The following is an 18,372-nucleotide window of genomic DNA, read 5'->3' on the forward strand; positions in this document are numbered from 1 at the left end:
ACAATGTTTGGGTCAAATCAGCCGATACTAAATGCATTTAAAAGTTTCAAAATCCAGCAGACAGTGATGGACTTGGCGATGTCAGAGGAGGGATTCAAGTGTGAGTATACGCCCGGTTTTCAAAATAAGATGTTAACAAGGGTTTATACAAAATACATATATTGAAATAGGAACAAAAAGGCTGTGATTACAAACTGCAAACTGTGAGGATCAGGTGGATTTTCAGGGGATAGCTCTCTAGTGACAGCTGCTGGACAGGTGTGGAACAACAGGGTCTGAAAAGACAGGACGGTAAAAATAAAAGTTCCTTGTAGTAGCTTTATGTCAAAGTCTGCATTAGTATGAGTCATCTCAGAGGGGCAGTTTTGTCAAATAGAGCAAACCGCCTCCTCATGCATGTTGTTCTGTGTCTTGCAGGTGGCTCTCCATAATAACAAAGATAGCATGTGGTGTGTGGATGAGGAACAAGTGTTGCCATGAATGCTTGACACGCAATCGACCGACAGTTCTCATGAGTGAAAACAAACAAAGACACCTGCTCCTAAACACTTGAACACATTTTGGTAGCCTTTACAGGGTCAGTGTCAGTTATTGGATTTAAACAGGTGGAGATTGATTAAAGGACTTTTTCTTTAATCAACTAATACAAACTGGTTTCTGCTGCATTTGTCACTATGCAGATCAGATTTGAAGGGAAAATCTCCTGAAAGCTTTAAGGCACAAATTTGAAAAAAGACACTTTTAAGGTCAAACGGAGGTAAAGGTTTCAGGGATTCTGACATTGGCACATCATTCAAACCGATAATGCCAATTTGAGTTCTGAAATCCCTCATGTAGGATGTTCCGATCAGTGTGAAAGATACACGCTGTGGCTTGACTTCAAGCTGTATCATGATTTATTAGCGTGGTGTCTGTTCCCTTGACAGTCTGTCGCTGCCACAGACGAGGAGCAGTCAGAGAGCTGTCCTCCATCTGTAACCACATTAAGCTCTCGTCAGGAAGGATTTTTTCTTCCTAATTGAATTGACTCGATGTGTGGGCTGGCTGCTGCGCTAACTTCACCATCTCCGTCTGCCCGTGTCTCTAAGTCTCGACATCTTCTCTGTTGATCTTGCTTTTGCTGGTTATGTCGCTGTCTCTCCTCTTTTTAATGAGGAATACAGAAATGCTTCTTGACAAAAGAAAATACAAGAAATAGAGCAAGATATATAAATATACATTTTTTCCAGTGCCTACCTGGTGAGTTAAAATTTAATTCCAAGTTTAATTTTGGGAAATAAATCAACTTCGTACTTTATTTAGTTTTAGTTTAGTTTATTTGCACAATTGAGAAACATAAAAAACCTAACATTGATAAATGATATTACAGTGCAGGAAGAGGCAGACAGCCCGCTGGGCTTATTTGAAGCCTCCACCAATATAATATTTTTAAAAAATCACAATACTATTAGATCACATCATCCTTTTTGCAGCATCCATGCTGCTTCTTCTCAGCAGCCAACTCTTAAATCAGACATTTCTTTAGCGGGTGATTTACATGATACATGTAAAATTGTACTTCATGCATGTTGCATCAGTCTTATTTCTGAGGCAAAGCATGATGTAATTATATATTAAATATAGTGAACAAGCAAGGCCCTATTAAAGTACCATAGGCCCCAACGCCAAGTACCCGTTACTCAACCTTATGGCCTCAGAATGAGAGGAATCTGCTCGGAGACGACTCTCCACGTCATATGAGGCAAACTCACCTGACCAGATGGATTTCAGTAACTCGTTAAAGTGAGAAGATGTCCAGATGTTTCATCCTGAAACATGCAATGACAACACACTTTTAAAAATTGCAACAACTGACATCCTCCTACCATTTAAACAGCCTGTTTTTATCTATTTTTTGAATAACTTCATTGCAATACAGCAGAGAAAACGGGTCAGTAATGTTTGTCTTCTAAACCTTAAAATCCATAACGACTATAATCTGTCAGAGGTTGAAACTCTTCAAACATGCAATAAGTGAAACCTCACACTTGTCAGCATATTTATTCCAAAACACAGCAAAATACCAAAAGAAAGAAAAAAGTACTGCCCTTGATGACGTGTGTTTCACCGAGGAGATCCATCATGCAGGTTTTTCTATCGACGCTCTGCAGAAATTACAGTCTGTGGAGATTAATAGAACCCGACTGAGCTGAATCCAAAAGCTGCTGCCGAAGCAAAGTGAGGCTGAACTTCAAAGTCAAGGTCACTACCAGTCCAATAATGAGGAATATATATATATGTGTGTTTATTGTTTATAAGTTTGGCGCTTTATTATTCATGACAGTATGTGCATGTGTTTACGTGAATGTTTATCTGTGTGTGTGTGTGTGTGTGAACATACGTTGGCGTGGGTCGCAGTGTTGCAGCTCTCTGACTTGTTTGTTTCTCATTTTCAACACAGAAACCAATAGATTTTGATTTCTCCGTTTCCTTCTGGAGCATCCCTGCTGACCAGCAATTTACAGCTTCACCTCAACTGTCAATAAAAAACAGAAAAACAGGAAGCAGTCGCACAAAGTTCAGCCAAATGCCAAGCCAATAAATTCGGAAGATATTCTATCATAAAAAAAATAGTTATTTTCTTTTCCCTGCCTTGAAGTCCTTTATCCATTTATTCAATCCAACACTCTGTCAGGGGCTTTTCCTAATGCCAACTGATCCGAGATGTCTAGACACTGAAGGATTACGCAACTATCAACTATAACTTAACACAAATACTTATGACTTCACCAGTGAAATGGAACGAAAAGACCCATTTGATTATCTTAAGCCAGACTTCATCGCTTTAGTCCCCTATGCAAAATCTCCAACTACTGAGGAAACACATTTACTGCTGCAGTTTGGACAGTGTCTAATGTGTCACAGCAAGAGTAAGGGAGGATATGTGTAAACGCATACGAGGGATATAGTATCTAAAGATAATTTACCTAACAAAGAAGTCGGGTCAGGGGCGAAAAAAAATTAAAAGAGGCATGTTCATCATGTTTTCTCCACTGGAAGGTCACCCTGGAGGGTACTTAATCATGTTTTCTCCACCCAAAGGGCATCCTAGAGGGCACTGTATCACGTCTTCTCCACACGACGGGCATCTCTTTTCATTTTCTCCACTGAAAGGCCACCGTAGAGGGCACTTTGTCATGTTTTCACTACTGGAAGGGCAACTTGGAGGACATTTCATCAAATTTTCTCCACTGGAAGGTCACCCTGGAGGGAACTATATCATGTTTTCTCCATTTTAAGGCACCCTACAGAACACTTCTTTACATTTCTTTCACATTGGCCCACAGCAGAGCACATAATCATGTTTCATCTACTACATAGGGGCATCCAAGACGGCACTTGCTGTATTTCTTTTTTTGGCATGCAGCCAGCTATTTTTGTATCTTCTTCCCAACACAATGAGGCTTCCTAAAAAAAGAAGCCTTTTAGTTTGAATAACCTCCTGACTGTTACTCCTTAACGTAACTGTTCTTGCTATGACACACTGCCGAGGCTTCCAGGAATAAACACATCACTATGTTGTTTGTTGTATCTGCTATATATTTGTACGGAACATTTCAGCCGGCCTGTATGTGTCACTAGCAGGTTTTAGAGTTTTTACAAGTTGTTTTCAGAGGATGCATTCAGCCACATATTTTCAACTATTCATCTAAGGAATAAATCTGCTTCCATTTTAACTGCTGCACTGTTTACACCAGCCATGTGACAGCTCAGTCTTCAGCTCTCATTTATGAGCCATAACTGTGGATCGAAAGCCTATTTCCGTGCATGCACTAAGCCTATTTTTTCTGTCTTCCATATAAAACTGCAGGAAAGCCAATAATTCAGATTTTTATTCCACTATGATTATTACCCAATGGCTAGAGGGAGGAAGAAACTTTTCTCTTTCAAACCACTGCACACCTCAGGACAATACCTCTAAAACATGCAGATAAACGGATGGAAGACTCAAAACATGCAATAAACGTTGTCCCACAAGTATATTGTGGGGATCCATTTCCAATCTGATCTAAATGGTTTTTCTCTCGTTTGTTTATGACTTAAAAACAGGTAAAAAAAAGTTTTGCCAAGATAATTTTTCCAAGTTACTTTGATATAGGTATTTTCAGCAAAAATGCTAAACATTTACTTTTTTCTTCACAAATGTTTCTGCTTTCTATATTTCATTTAATAAAATTGTAAATTTAATTTAAATAATTAATGTAAAGGTTGACTGAAAAAATATATATAAATACTCTCAATCAAAAATCAATACAATTAAAAAAAAAAGCCCTAAGCATGAGATTTCTTCTCACCAAGTCCACAGAGAGCAATATCAAAAAAAAAAGAAAATTATAAAAATGATAATTTGACATGTGAGTGATTAACACAAAGAGTGAGACAAATCTGAGACTGAGTATCTCTGCTAAGAAGAAGCCCTGTAATGTGCTTTATCTTTAAGAGTATTTCTTTTCTTAATCTTCCTGAGTGCCTTCAGTGTTTCACTTACAAAACAGGAAGCAGGCAGAAAGAGAGAGCGCGGATTAAGTGTGAGCGTTTCTAATGACGCTTTCACTGCTACCGACGACACAAAGAAAGTCAACACCAGGATTAGCAACATCTCTTTAATCTTTAATTAGCCTTTATCAGAACTGTCACATAGCAACAGAAAAAAGTCAAACACATTTCAGCTCCCTGAAAGAGAAGCTTTTTTATGTTCTTTTCATACATGAAAATACCCATTTTGTTCTGTCAAAATAAATACTGAAGAGTTTTATAAAAGTTTTTTTTTTTGTGTGTCTCCTTTGGACAGTTTGTGGGAGTATTTTTTTTTTCTTCTTTATATACACATTCATGCTGTAAGCTTCAAAACATAAATGAATAAATTAAAAAAAGAGATGGAGGGGATACAGAGCAGGAATGACATGGAATACAACGCAGGAAGTTGCACAAACGGCAGCCACTGTCAAAATCCTGCTGCACATTTATATTTATATACTTCTATCTTTAAAAATAAGGTTTCAAACTAGTCCTGTATCTTGTTAATCCAAGCAAGAGCCTCTCAGTTAGAAGTACTGCTTCAAATATGTAATAAAGTAAGATTTAGACAGTGGCTGCATCTGAGACGTTCTGCAACGGACATTGAAGAAGAAGGCAGGTAAGATATTAAAAACATGACAGGCTTTTTCATTTAGCAAATAAAAAAGGCAAAGAGACTGTGCTGAGAACTTCCGTACCAAATATTACCTGCGTGGTGACATGAAGTCTATAATCCAGCATTTGAAAAAAGTCGCACATGTGCAAAAATGAATAAAACCATAAACCCTTGTTTACTGGTTTTGTTTTTGCAGAAATATTAAACCATCAACTACAGGAACAGTTTCCAAAAAAAAAAGATGGAGATGAATTGAACAGACACACTATATTATGATTCTGGGATATTTAGGAGGCAAAAGGCTTTCAAAAGGCTACAGATTCTGCTCAAGGTCAAAAGAAACAGAATGGATTTTTAATGGAATTCAAACCGAGCTTCCACCCTCCTGATTCCTCCAACAATGCAACCTACTGAAAGAGAACTTTAATGTTGTATTTAGATGGTCTGTATTAGTGGCAGTGCTGCGTTTTTGGCTCCAAACCCTCCTTCTGCTTTGAATAAATAAATGAGATCCAGAGAACTCTTCCAGTTGACCACAGCTCACCTCCGGCACTCTGAGCTCACTCCAACTTTGTGCATTGATTCCCGCTGGAGAGCAACATAAAGCAACAGGTATAAACAGGCATAAAGCTAATGAACCGAGGGGTTTGAGGACTGGCGATGGATTCTTCACAGGTGGACGGATGCTCTGGCTGTGTTTTTGAAGTAGTGAAGAAAAAAATATAGATTTTTAACTTGAAAGTATTTCCATTTACGGCAGGGGGTGGGTTTTTCTTCTGGCTTCTCTCGGTCTCACTTGGTTTTAAAAAGCTACATGACCCCTTTGAATCTCTCCGATCATTCATAACTCGAGCTCTGGATGATGTTTTTGTATCTGGTGATGTGTTTGGTACATCTCCAAAAATGTCTTCCATTTTGGCTCATTAAATTCATCATGGTGTGCGCGCTTGACTTTCCTAATTTTAGACCAGTTGAGGAGCTTCCCACACAGGCACACACACACTCACACACACACACACACACACACACACACACACACACACACACACACACACACACACACACACACACACACACACACACACACACACACACACACACACACACACACACACACGAAAAAACATCTCCACACAAGAATGGACATACACACTGCCTGGCATTCAGCGTACACAGATGTCATGGAAACTGCAGCCGTGGAAGTGGGTGGCTATTGAACAGCAAAGCGAGGAAGAAAAAATGGGCAGAATATAGGAAAAACAAAAAAAATGCATGACACTCAAGCCCCAAAGTCTGTCTCCTTTTATACTTATGGAAAAACAACAAACAGATGTTTGTTTGAAAAGATGTTTGTGGGTTTAAAGATGCTGAAAACATGAATTTTGATTGCTTATTAAAAAAAAGGCTGAATTTGCAACCTCATAGGACTGAAAACGTCTCTGTGGAACTGAGTTTTATTTAATTTATATTCTGCAGTCTTTGTTTATGGAGGCTGTGGCTTCACTCTGCAGACGGAGGTCATGTTAATGAAGGACAGAGTGAAGGACACAAGGAAACTACACCATCAGCATGTGCAGTTAATGCTACTAGAATACAAAACTCTGAAGAAAAGTTGACCAAATAAAGGCCCTGTGATGGTGGTTTTAGAGTAAATTGCTGTGGAGGAAGAATCAAACATGTAAAAATATTTGAATTTATAAATAATTCATGATTCTTTCTCTCGTTGCTCACTGATTTTAATCTCCATTTCTACAATGTTGGACATCCAAAATCATCAGGACGTTAACGCAAATTTATTCTGGGAGCAAAACATATATTAGGACACTTTTAGTGAAGCAGACTGCAAGTTAACCAATGAAAGCCGGAGTGAAATGAGAAATTACTATTCAATATTTTTATCTACAAGTTTCACAGTTAACTGATATAAGTAAACAAGTTTTAGCTTTTGTAATTTAATATGAAAAAGCATTTTTATTATCCAGGAAAAAATAAGTGCTATGACAGATTTCAAACAAACTTTAAAACGTTTCCTCCGTAATGGGAAAAGTTTCAAGATGAATATGGATGAATTAGGGGGAACATATCAATTGGTAACTGGTTCTTATGCATAATTTGCACAGTTTAATATTAAAATAGATCATCTAGAACTTAATTATCTTAAAACATTGGATATATAAAGGAAAATAAATAATATTCAATGAACCGACAAATTAAAAAACTCTATTTGCCCTCATAACTTCATAAAAAATATCATAACTATACTAAATTGATCCTTCCTCAAATCACAAAAAAGGGCCTGTGCTTTAATTACAGTCAATCAAAAACAAAGAAATGCTTATACTTGTTGATCGGAGAGTAGAGAGCATTTGAAATTATCTGTCTGCTGTTTGATGTTGAAAAATGTATTTGTACTGCCTACAAAACTAAGGCGGCCACTAACATTACAACATGTAGAGGATTTTTTCTCGAGTTTTTCACGAGTCAACGGCAGAATGCAAAAGCAGCTTTTCCAAGAATGTCACAGAGATAAAGCATCTTAAATTAGCACTTGAAATAATTGACTTTTATACAAGAATTTTTTAATTTTCACGAATTATTTGTATACATATGTAAATTGAGAAAGAAGACTTCAAGTTTGCATGATTTTTTAATGACCTATATTCACTGTCACACTGTCACACTAAGCAAAATTGTTGCACTGACACAACTGAAAAACCAGCTTTAGTTTAGTCTCCTCAAACAGCATCAAGTTGAAGATAATCATCTGAACTGGATATATTTCATATTGCAATGGAATATGGGCAGAACGGGAATGATTTTGACATTTGAGAGCTTACTGTTTTCCATGCTTGGAATGTCTAATGTCAACACCATGATGAAGTGAAGACCGTTTGGATCGTAAGATGACATTTAATTAAATTTATTCCGAATCAACTTGTATAAAAACAGAATATCCGTAGACATCTGTTTTGACCTCCCCCTGATAAAACACCAGCCCGTTACTTGGTGGGATGTCGGGTCACCAGAGCCTGGAGTGTCTTTGAGGAAAACACTGAATCCCAGAGAGATTGAAAATGATTCTGCATCCAAAATTATTACTTGGAGTATCAAACGCACCACTTGTATGCTTCAAAAGCAGTCTGTTTAAAGAGCGTTTCCCTTCTTCAGACAGGCTGAAGTCTGGATTCCAATTCTCATAGCAGGAAACTGTATCAAAACACCCACAGATACATCTCAAAACACTCCACCTTTCTGTTGTTGAGCAACATCCCGACACCACATTTTGCAAAGAACTAACTCTGGATACTTTGGATCATTCTGATCATACCGAGCCATTCAGGTTGTCACAGCAAGCAGCTTATTAGACCCATATTTTGTAATAGTTTGTTTTTTTGCTGCGACCTCTAGTGGCCGTAGCAATCATGACCACAAAGTCCACACGGGGAAGTTCAAGCTGGATGGATGGGTCAAAGAAAAAACGTGACTTTCACCCAGGAGGTCGTTGTTCGTGTCCCGCGTGACACCAACATTCTAAATCCATGTCACATTGGCTACTTACGTACATAACAGACGTACTTAATTTATTCCAGACCATGTTTTTTTCTGAAACCTAACCAAGTAATTCTCTTTCATAACATTGAATAGAAAGGTCATATATGTTAATCTGGGAGTCATTGGCAAAAAATCTAAATTTTTTTAGTTATGAGGACATTTTGGAGCAAAGAGCTGGATTATAGTGCAGATGCTTGAGACCTTTATGTGGACATTTTAAAAACTTTCAGTCAATCGTAGCCGAATAATCAAGCTGATTAATGAAACTACAAACATCTCATCGCAGTTGAAGCCTTCAGGAGGTGAATGATACTCCAAAGACAGATTTTGGATGAGTGTCTCTCAAAAACTCATGAATGTTCATGTGTTGCTCAAGGACACTTCAGCAAGATGAACAGCTTCCTGCTGATGAAAATAAACGCTTGTACAATACATAAACTGGCATTGCCGACATTTATGTTGAAAATTGTACACGGCCCCTTAAAAATAACAAAAATAAATACATGTTTATATTACAAAATATAGATTTTGAGCTCTTATGTAGCATTGAAATGTCATTAAGTTTGACTTGCTAGTCTCATAAACTCATGTCTTCTGACTGGCAGATGATGGTAAAGAACTGAAGCAAACTGAACTATGAATCATGTCTGATGGTCTGACTGCAGAAGCTGACCCTCCTCTCGATCTTTCTTTGGCTGGTCTTGGATGTGTGATGCTAATATTTATGTATCTGGAGTTACATGAGAGCTGGTGTCGTATTTGAAGTCTCAGATTGGATATTTCCTCTAAACTGTGACTTTCTAAATTGGATCAATGGGCTCGTCTCTGCAGGGACTTGTAATTACCTCAATATGCCCAGTGCTTTTTTGTTTTAGTCTCCATGCCAGTGACTCAGTGCTCAACTGTGCTTTCGACCGATTAACTGATTAGAGAGGGCTCTGTTTGTTCCTATTCAACTCTTTTTGGAAGGTTCACCTCTGTTGCTGTGCCCGCTTTGGCTCTGGAAGACACAATGACTATATTTCATTGCTGTCCTCTGTGTGATAACTGTGTGATTTAAAAAATGAATAACAGCTTTGCTTTAAAGCCGAGGTTGGCAACATTGGAGAAACCTGCAAGAGTAAGCCAGATTTTGAAACTGCCCAACTACTAACACCCAGCCCAGCGGCTGATGATTAACAATGAAAGCAGCTAGCAGCAGTAGATAAAAAAAGTAATTAAATCAAGTGAGAAAGTAGCCAACACTGACAGCTCGGACATCCAGGCTTCCCTCCAAGACCCTCTCTACATAATGAAATAAATGGACTCAGAGCATTTTGTCTATTGATTGCCAAAGAGAATTTCAACAAATATAACAATAAAGTGTTTTATTACCTTCCCTAGTTATATACTCAATAACAACGCACCAGTGAAATAATCCAATAGTTTTTAAAGATTTTTTTAAATTTATTGAAATCTGCACCCATAAAGAAGAATCTGTTATCTATAAACTGAAATTCACAGAATTTCGAGATGCATGGTCTTCACTGAACAGCAAACATTTCTGCATATTTGTGCATACAATCCGTAGAGTGTTGGGTAGCAACATTTTGTTGGGTTTTAAACAACCTTTCCATTACCCGATCTCTGAAGCTGTATTGATTGGAGAAACACTCCACAGTAAGCGGACAGACACACAGCCCTGACATATGTCATAAGTTTTTGAAGTTTGGTATTTCTCATGTTTAGCCATCAGTAGTGTATTTGCACATCCAGCAGACACAAAGAAACGTTTTCATGAATCTTAAGTTGTGTTTGTCCACCTGATGATCTGATGACTCTGCTTTTAGATCTGCTTAGGTCTCCTCCAACTGCTGAGAAATATATCTGGTTCTAGATGCTGCGTCTTACTGCTGTTTAGTGCTCGGGCAGGAAGCTTAATGTTGGTTTATTAGAGTTTGATCACTGAAAACAGACAAATGCAACTGAGTTCAATAAAGAAAAGGAGAAGGATGCATTATGGGTAAAGCTAAAGAGTTGGCTTTAGTGTTCTCCATGTCCATGAGATGATCAAATGGAAACATTTCCGGTCCATTCTTTGAAGTGGCCTTGGAGGTTGGCAGAGACGGAGGGAATAAATGGCGTGTCCAGATGAAAGCGGGAGCAACACAGCGTGCGTGGGATGATGGGAAAAGAGTTTCATACATGCGACCGTCACACATCAGGACATGTACACACACACTCACAGTCACACTTCTTTGAAAACATGCATCGCCATGGACACTCATCACAAACGCTCGTAATTATCGCGCTCAGACATCTTCACAACGTTGAATCATTCATGAGAAGCTTTTTTGTGTTTTGATCCTCTAACTTTTCCTGCAGACGGAGCCTCGTGGAGTGAGGAACACGGAGCGTGAGCTAGCAGCCTCTGTAATAATGCACTTTGACAGTTTAGGTTGGGATTTAACGCAGCCTTGCAAACACATTTTCCTTTTTCAGCTTAGTGAGGATTTTGCAAAGCCGGGAAAACTTCCACCTGTGAGACGGACAGGTTCTTAAGCTCTGTGTCAAGGCTAAAAAAAACAAACATGTGATGTTTAGCAAAATAAATATTCTTCTATAATCTTCCTCTTTTTATGAATTTAATTTGTTTGAAAAGCTCATTTCTGCCATCTTATTATGTTCATTCTCCAAGGAACAACCTTCTCAAATCTATTGTCAATCTTTCTGACTTTGTACCGGAAAGAAAACAACAGGGAGCATCATATAATAATCACAAATAAGACCTCTGTATGTAATATCAAAATAGCTTTGGCAACATAATTCACCTCCACGACTCCCAGTCAGTCATTAATCACGTCTCGCGCTGTGAAATTATCCTACACATTCCAGCAAAGCTGCCGGTTCCTCCACGAGACAAGCAGAGCTTCACAGATCGCTACCAGCGTTGACCTGCTGGTGGGTTCGCAGTCGCGTTCTGGCTCTGATTCAGTTGGACTGGGACAGCTCGGGCCCCGCAGACAGAAACGGCATCAGAAAGACAGAGAACTGGTTTAGTTCCAGTCCAATAGATCCCCCTCCCCAACCTTTAAAAGCCCACAGGATGAGTTTCAACTGAACTTTAAAAAGTCACATTCCTCGCCTGGATCCCTGAAGTCCCACCGGGACTCTGTTTTTTTTTTTAGGAGATCTGCTGGATTTGTAGCATCTGATATCAGCTGTTGAGGGCTGCGGTGTGTTTTCCGTGGCCCCCTGAGGCGGCGGTGTGAGAGCCGAGGTCATTAGAGATGTGACTGAGGAGTCGTCGTGGGTCACAAGCAGGACTCGTGGGACTCTGTGACGGTGTGCAGAGACTTCTTCTTCTGCTCCGTGTGGTTCCCGTTCTGAAGGACAGAATACCTGAGAAAAAAGGACAAAAAGTTGCATGAAAATAATTGTTAGTTGCAGCTCTAAGGACACATTTAAAAAAAGACAATTTATATGAATACTGACAGTGGTCAATTATGATGCTATGGTTGCATCTATCTTATTAATACTGCAGACAATTTTGTCTTGATTTTTGCACAGTAAGAACCAGTTGCTGTAATAAAACTATTGAAATGTCATGTTTTAGACAAATAGTGTTTTGGCCAAATGAACCTCCAAAGAAAAAACACCAAAAGTTTTACACGATAAAGTCAAAGTGCACATTCAGCAAAGTCAACAGAAACTCATTTGGCAGCCATAATGGGTCTCATTTGTAAACAGCAATATCGACTTCGCAGCATTGAATGAGAAGAATGCAAGTATCCACGTATGCATGTGTGTGTGTGTGTGTGTTGGGGATATGTACAGCTAATGATTAGGTACATTCTGTGTATGTGTGGGCACCACAGAGGCCTCACCACGGGCTAAAACCATTACGAGCTGTTTACACAAACACCCTGACCGAGGACACTTCCTGCTGCCAAACTGGCCGTGAAATTCACCTTCCAGACAGCCTCGAACATTTAGGGGCTTTTCAGAAGGAAACGGGCTGCGGATCCTCGACAGAGCGGAAACCCAAAATTGATGCCACATTGCGGCGTTAAACTCCTCAGCTGGTCTCTCTGCGGTTCTGGGAGTGTGACGTTGATGCCGCCTTTGCTCCTCGGTGGAAACAAAGATGTCGCAGGAGAGCAGGGGGGAGTTATTGATGACTATTTCTATTGATCTTGCATTAAGTAAATCCCAGTCTAGCTAATCAAACATTTTCTGATGAAGTGGTGAGATATGGTCTTTGAAGCTCACGTATTGGTGCTTTGCTGCATTAATCGTCACGGTTTCAAAACTAAAGAGCTTGATGCTTCACAACACTGAAATGATGCTATAAATGATGCTCCCATCTGTGAAGTGATTTTACAACACAGCAAATGGTGTTTCTAGGAAAGGGGATATGGCAAAAAAAATCTCAGCAACATCAAAAAGCATCAACTTTCATGCTGTCATCTGCTAATTATTGCTGTGATTTTTAAGGACCTTTTTGAAGTTTGATCACCTAAAATCTAGTCAGTTCATCCTTAAATCCGGGCCAAGGATGCCAAATCTAAAGAAATTTCATGCAGGTGTTTTTGTACGTTTTGTACATGTGGACTGACGGACAACCTGAAAACATAATGTCTTCAGCCGTCCTTAAAGCACGGAGCCCTAAAAAAATGTGTTGTGTGTGGTCACAGTCACCTTTGACCTTTCAGTTCATCCCTGAGTCCAGGTGGACATTTGTGCCACATTTGAAGAAACTTCCTCCAAGCATTTCTGAGATTTAGTGTTTACAATCTGAAAAATATAATGTCTATACAACCTCGGCTGTGTTTTTTTCTTAAAAGCTGATATTTTTGTTCTGTTGTCATGGTTTTCACAAAATGCATAACTTAAATTTCAACATTAACAGAATGCTTTTAATTATAAATGTCCCTGTTTTTTAGGTGTTTTTTCATAATGTCTTTTTAAAATTATCGCCAGCACAAGCAGAGGTGGATGTTGTTTGACACAAATAATTCATTTACACCTTATTATCATCATTAAATTGCTTAATAAATCCTGGTTGTGCTATGAAATATCAATATTAAACAATAAACCAACCCTGAACTTTTGTTCTGAGTTTTTATGTTAGAGCTGCATCAATATTCAGTGTACATAGATGAACATGAAATGATGATTCAAAACTATATAAACATTTTCTGGTACATGTAACCAGCCTGTATCTTCATATAAAGATACATTTAAATGATATGTCATATAAAGTAAACCAGATGGAAGTGTAAAGCTCTATTTCTCCTCCATAATAATCCCTAAATTAGGTGAAAGGATGAAAGCCTGAAAACAAAAAAAGCCTCATTAAAAAGCACAAACTCTTAACATGAAAGCAAGTTAAGAACACAGTGAAATCTGATGTGATATTCAGAAACATTTATAATAACGTACAGGAAACGTCAAACTGTAAGTGCGTGCTCATTTGGGGCATTTGTTTTGTCATTTTCATACTTGGATCAAATGAATATTTTTGCGAGGGACATGTGGTCACGTTCATTCTGTGTTTACTCGAGGTTTTGTTTGTACACAGCTGAGCCAACAGGCCAACTGGCAGAGCCGGAGACAGGATGGAGATCTGTTTAATGAGGCCAGGGGAGAGAGCGACAGACGGCCCGGATCACCAGCAGACTAAACATTTATGCATATTTTGGGCAGCAATGTGGCAAACATTCATCTTTGTAAAGTGCCCTTGAGCAAGACGTTGACTGCTGCATGTCAGACCCTGACGTCTGAAGGAAGAATGGAAAAGAGTTCTCAATGAAGATTAATTTGGTGTAATTTAACATTAAATATGTATTCTAGTTGGCAAAGTACAAACACTGTCTATCACACTATGAAAGCTGATAAATATCAGTTTACATTTTGCTTGTTGTTTGCCATCTGGGTTTCATTCTCCAAGAAACTGAACGCAAAAAAAAGGAAGCCAATGTTAAAACTCTGTCTCCTCCAAAATGAAGTTTTATACAACTAAATTACATTGCAGAAATGCAACAAAACTTCTTGGTTAAGTTTGGTTTTTTGCATAAAAAGATATTTACTTTTGTTAAAATATTCAAGTAACGGACATAAATTAAAATAAGTCAACGTTGTGTTTTGGTTTCACGCAGCACACAAACAGTGGTCTCCTGGGAGAAAGTCTTGTCTTTGTTTGACTCACCAATCGACCCTCAACCTCCTCACTTATGAAAAGCTATGAACTGACAAATATTTCCCATCATTTCTTTACTCAGTTAAAGACTTGAAGAGTGACTTTGGGATTTATAATGTATTTAAAAATGATTTTATTCAGTTTTGTCACATGTAATAACCTGCTTTTATAAGGTTTAAAGACATCACACATGAACTGCACCAGACATTTTAAGTAGAGATGGATTTTAAATCGCTGTAGAACATTGATATCATCTAGAAGTATAGGATGAAGAAGCTAAACACACGGGAAGGTGGTGCTAGTTTCTGTGGAATTAATGAGGACTCGATAACAAAAAATAATCATTGTTGTGTGAGATTAAACGCCACAGTCTGACCTCTGATCCTGGATATTCTACACACATTGAATATGAGGTGGATAACACTAGTAGTGAGTGATATAATAAACAGTCTCATGTTCCAGTATTTCACCCCTAAACTTTCTCAGCGCTGAGGATAAAAACCTTACAGTGCTCTGACTCCACTGGATTAACCTGAGAATTAACCTCTGCTAATGAACACGGTGCTGATACAGTGAAGAGAACTTGTCCTCGCTGTCCGAAGGAGATTTTCATTCTTTAAAAAACAAAGTAAGACAGAAAGCTTTGCCAAGGTTAAATTACAGGTTAATACCTTCTCAAATAAGAAGATTTCAGTATTAAATGTCCACCTGGAGGGATTTCTGTTCTCCATTCTTTTACACAGAGATGTAAACGAAAATAGCGCCCAGTTATATTCTAGCAGTTATTGTTTATTATCACAAATGGATTTTTACAGCCTTATCATAATTAACCGTTTTACTTTCATTTCACCAGGATATTTTCTAACTATACACTGTTGACATCCTGGGAAATGATGCAAACCAATGAGTCGGACTGCTTCATGGTAAAACAGGATTTCTGCAAGTACCTTGATTTATCAGGTATTCAATTCACTGGATACTTATTACAAAATATATCAAAATATCTGAATGTCCACATACTTATGTGGACTTTTCATCCAGTTTTTTTTCCTGGTTTGGACCATTTTTCTTGTAACGTGACGCACCAGATGGTTTGTCATCTGAGAAGTGGTCAAAACTGTTTGGAAAAAGGCCGGCACTTTATAAAAAAAGACTTGGTAGACGAATGGAAAAACAATCTGTCCATCAAACTCTTGCCGAAAGCCAATCGAGAGAAGAACGGAAACAACCATCTCCATCGAGAAAAGCCTTCAGAGTCGTTCTTCGCTCTTCTTTCAATGAAAAGAAATCTAGGTTTCATACATAATTGATGCTTTTACAGCATCAATGCTAAGGCCTTCAGGAGTCGTCATTCAGCTCCAGTTCAGAAAACATTTGTCAGAGCACATTGATGATAACTTTGGGTCAAAATAAAGTCCTTCCCTTGCCTCACATGTTACTGAAAGACAGGTTTCTTGGGATTTATGATACCGTTAAATCAATATTTTGTGATAGAAAATGACATTTACTTTACCAGAAGCTTTTGTAACAAACTCTAACACTGGCCTGCAAACAATAGAACAACTTTTGTCACAGAACAAATTCCTGACTCTGCATGATTGACAGGAGAAATGTAACCGCATGTTTTTGTCGCCCATTTTCTCCACAAGAGCTTCAATCATCCACTTCGACAGCTTTTGGGCTGCCAACACCCCCCCACACACTCTCTGTCACTCACCCTCTCTTCACTCCCTCTCATTACACACTCGGCCTCCCTCTCCACTTCTTCTGATGATCCCACTCAGTCTTTTCTGTCTGAAGTGAAATAATTGATCATCACAATCAGGAAGCCTTTTCCATCCATCTTTCTTTCTTTCTTTCTTTCTTTCTTTCTTTCTTTTCTTGTGCTCTGTGTCGGGGGTCTCTTTCTGTCCAGGTCACCAATCTACCACAACAAGTTTCCAGTTTCAGCCACTCGAGGCAAAAATAAAACACCCGACTGAGAAACGAGAGCTCACTACCCGTTGTGATGCTGATGAGAGGAGAGGAGAGGAGAGAAGAGGAAGGATGAACACAATAGACTGGAATTTGAATAGAAAGGAGATTACGCAACACTGAGGGAATGAGTATGAAATTTTATGTAAAAATGATTCAAAGTTTACACCCTCGAGGAAAGTTTGCTTGTAGCTCAGCAACAAAAAAACATGAATGTTGGCAACAGCAGCATTATTTCTTAAACTTTCCCAAATAAAGAGAAAAACCTCAATGTTTGCACTCCTTTGACCTTGAAGGAGCGGTTTGTTTGCAACCTGAAGATCCCACCAAAAGGTGCCGAGGTAAGCAAAAAGCATCCCGAGTCTTTGCTGCAAAACAAATTACTGGAGGTAAGTGTCATCACCTCAATTACAGAGAGAGTGAGTAAGGTTTTTTCTGTTGGGACGAGGACAAGGAAATTGGGCAGAAAGAGGAGCAGAAATAATTTAATACAGAAGTCGTTCGGGGAGATTTAATGTTTGCAATATTTTGCCCCCGTGAGGAAAGTTCATAGCCATGTTCAAAGTCATGACGTCTTTTCAAGAATAAGATAAAAAATAAAACTCCAAAAAGAAAGGAGTATGTTTATTGGGACTCCAGAGTCCAAACATTCGAAACGATTAACCAAAAGCTGGTCGGCGCTGAGGCAACATTGCTGACTCCAGGTCTGCTGAAGGAATCACAAATTTGGCCTTTCATGGGATTAAAATCTTTGCCGGCTAGTTTTCTTTCTCTGCTGCTGGATGAGGCTGGTCTGGAGACACGTCAGAGAGAATCAGGGAGAGCTCAGAGAGTTTTAGCCGCGGCCAAAGAAACCCAATCTGCGGCGGGCAAATAGAAACAGAGGTGGTGGGGGGGGGTTGAATTGACGGAGGAATGCGGCCGCACAGATCGTGTTGTTTCCACAGTGATGGAGCACCACGAACATTTCATATATGGTCAGAGGAATGGAGGTGGGAGGTTAGGGAATGAGAAACTGCTGTGGAGTGTGAGGCGACCAATGACAAGTTTTGGAATTTTTCTCAAAACTTTGCAAAAAAGGTTATTGAAGAAGGCTTGTGACCGAAAGCTAGCGGCATCAAAATCCCACAGCAGATAAAACAAGTAGGTAATAAAAAAACAGAATCAAAGATTATTTCTGAAGCTGACGTGTGTGACATCCGGTAAATGTATCTAGCCTGTACTCATGAGAACAGTTCAAGGATGGTCTTTTGGTGACATTGAAGGCTGTGCCCTTGGTGCACAAGAAAGTCGCCTAGTTAGTTTCCTCTAAAGCTAATTCAGACGCCATTTAGAAAATGACGCTTCCATAAACTCCCATCAGTTTGTCTTTGTGATCCCCGATTCAGCTTTGAATTCCTCGCTGCAAACTTTGGGAAATTTAGTGGCTAAAAAGGTATGTCTGATCTTCCAGTACTGCTCCACATTTCGGTACAACAAATTCAGACAAAGA

General features: G+C 38.9%; 1 protein-coding gene across 1 annotated transcript in view; it reads right to left on the reverse strand.

Moving 5' to 3' along the window:
* Positions 1–11,972: 11,972 nt before the first annotated feature.
* Positions 11,973–18,372, reverse strand: part of htr4 (5-hydroxytryptamine receptor 4) — a 76,479-nt gene continuing 70,079 nt past the window's right edge. The window contains exon 6 of the mRNA XM_054597892.1: positions 11,973–12,106. Coding sequence (XP_054453867.1) covers positions 12,019–12,106 — 88 coding nt within the window. The 3' untranslated portion in view covers positions 11,973–12,018. The remainder of the gene's footprint in view (positions 12,107–18,372) is intronic.

The sequence above is a fragment of the Anoplopoma fimbria genome, chromosome 4 (assembly GCF_027596085.1).
Source record: "Anoplopoma fimbria isolate UVic2021 breed Golden Eagle Sablefish chromosome 4, Afim_UVic_2022, whole genome shotgun sequence".
Taxonomy (NCBI): Eukaryota; Metazoa; Chordata; class Actinopteri; order Perciformes; family Anoplopomatidae; genus Anoplopoma; species Anoplopoma fimbria.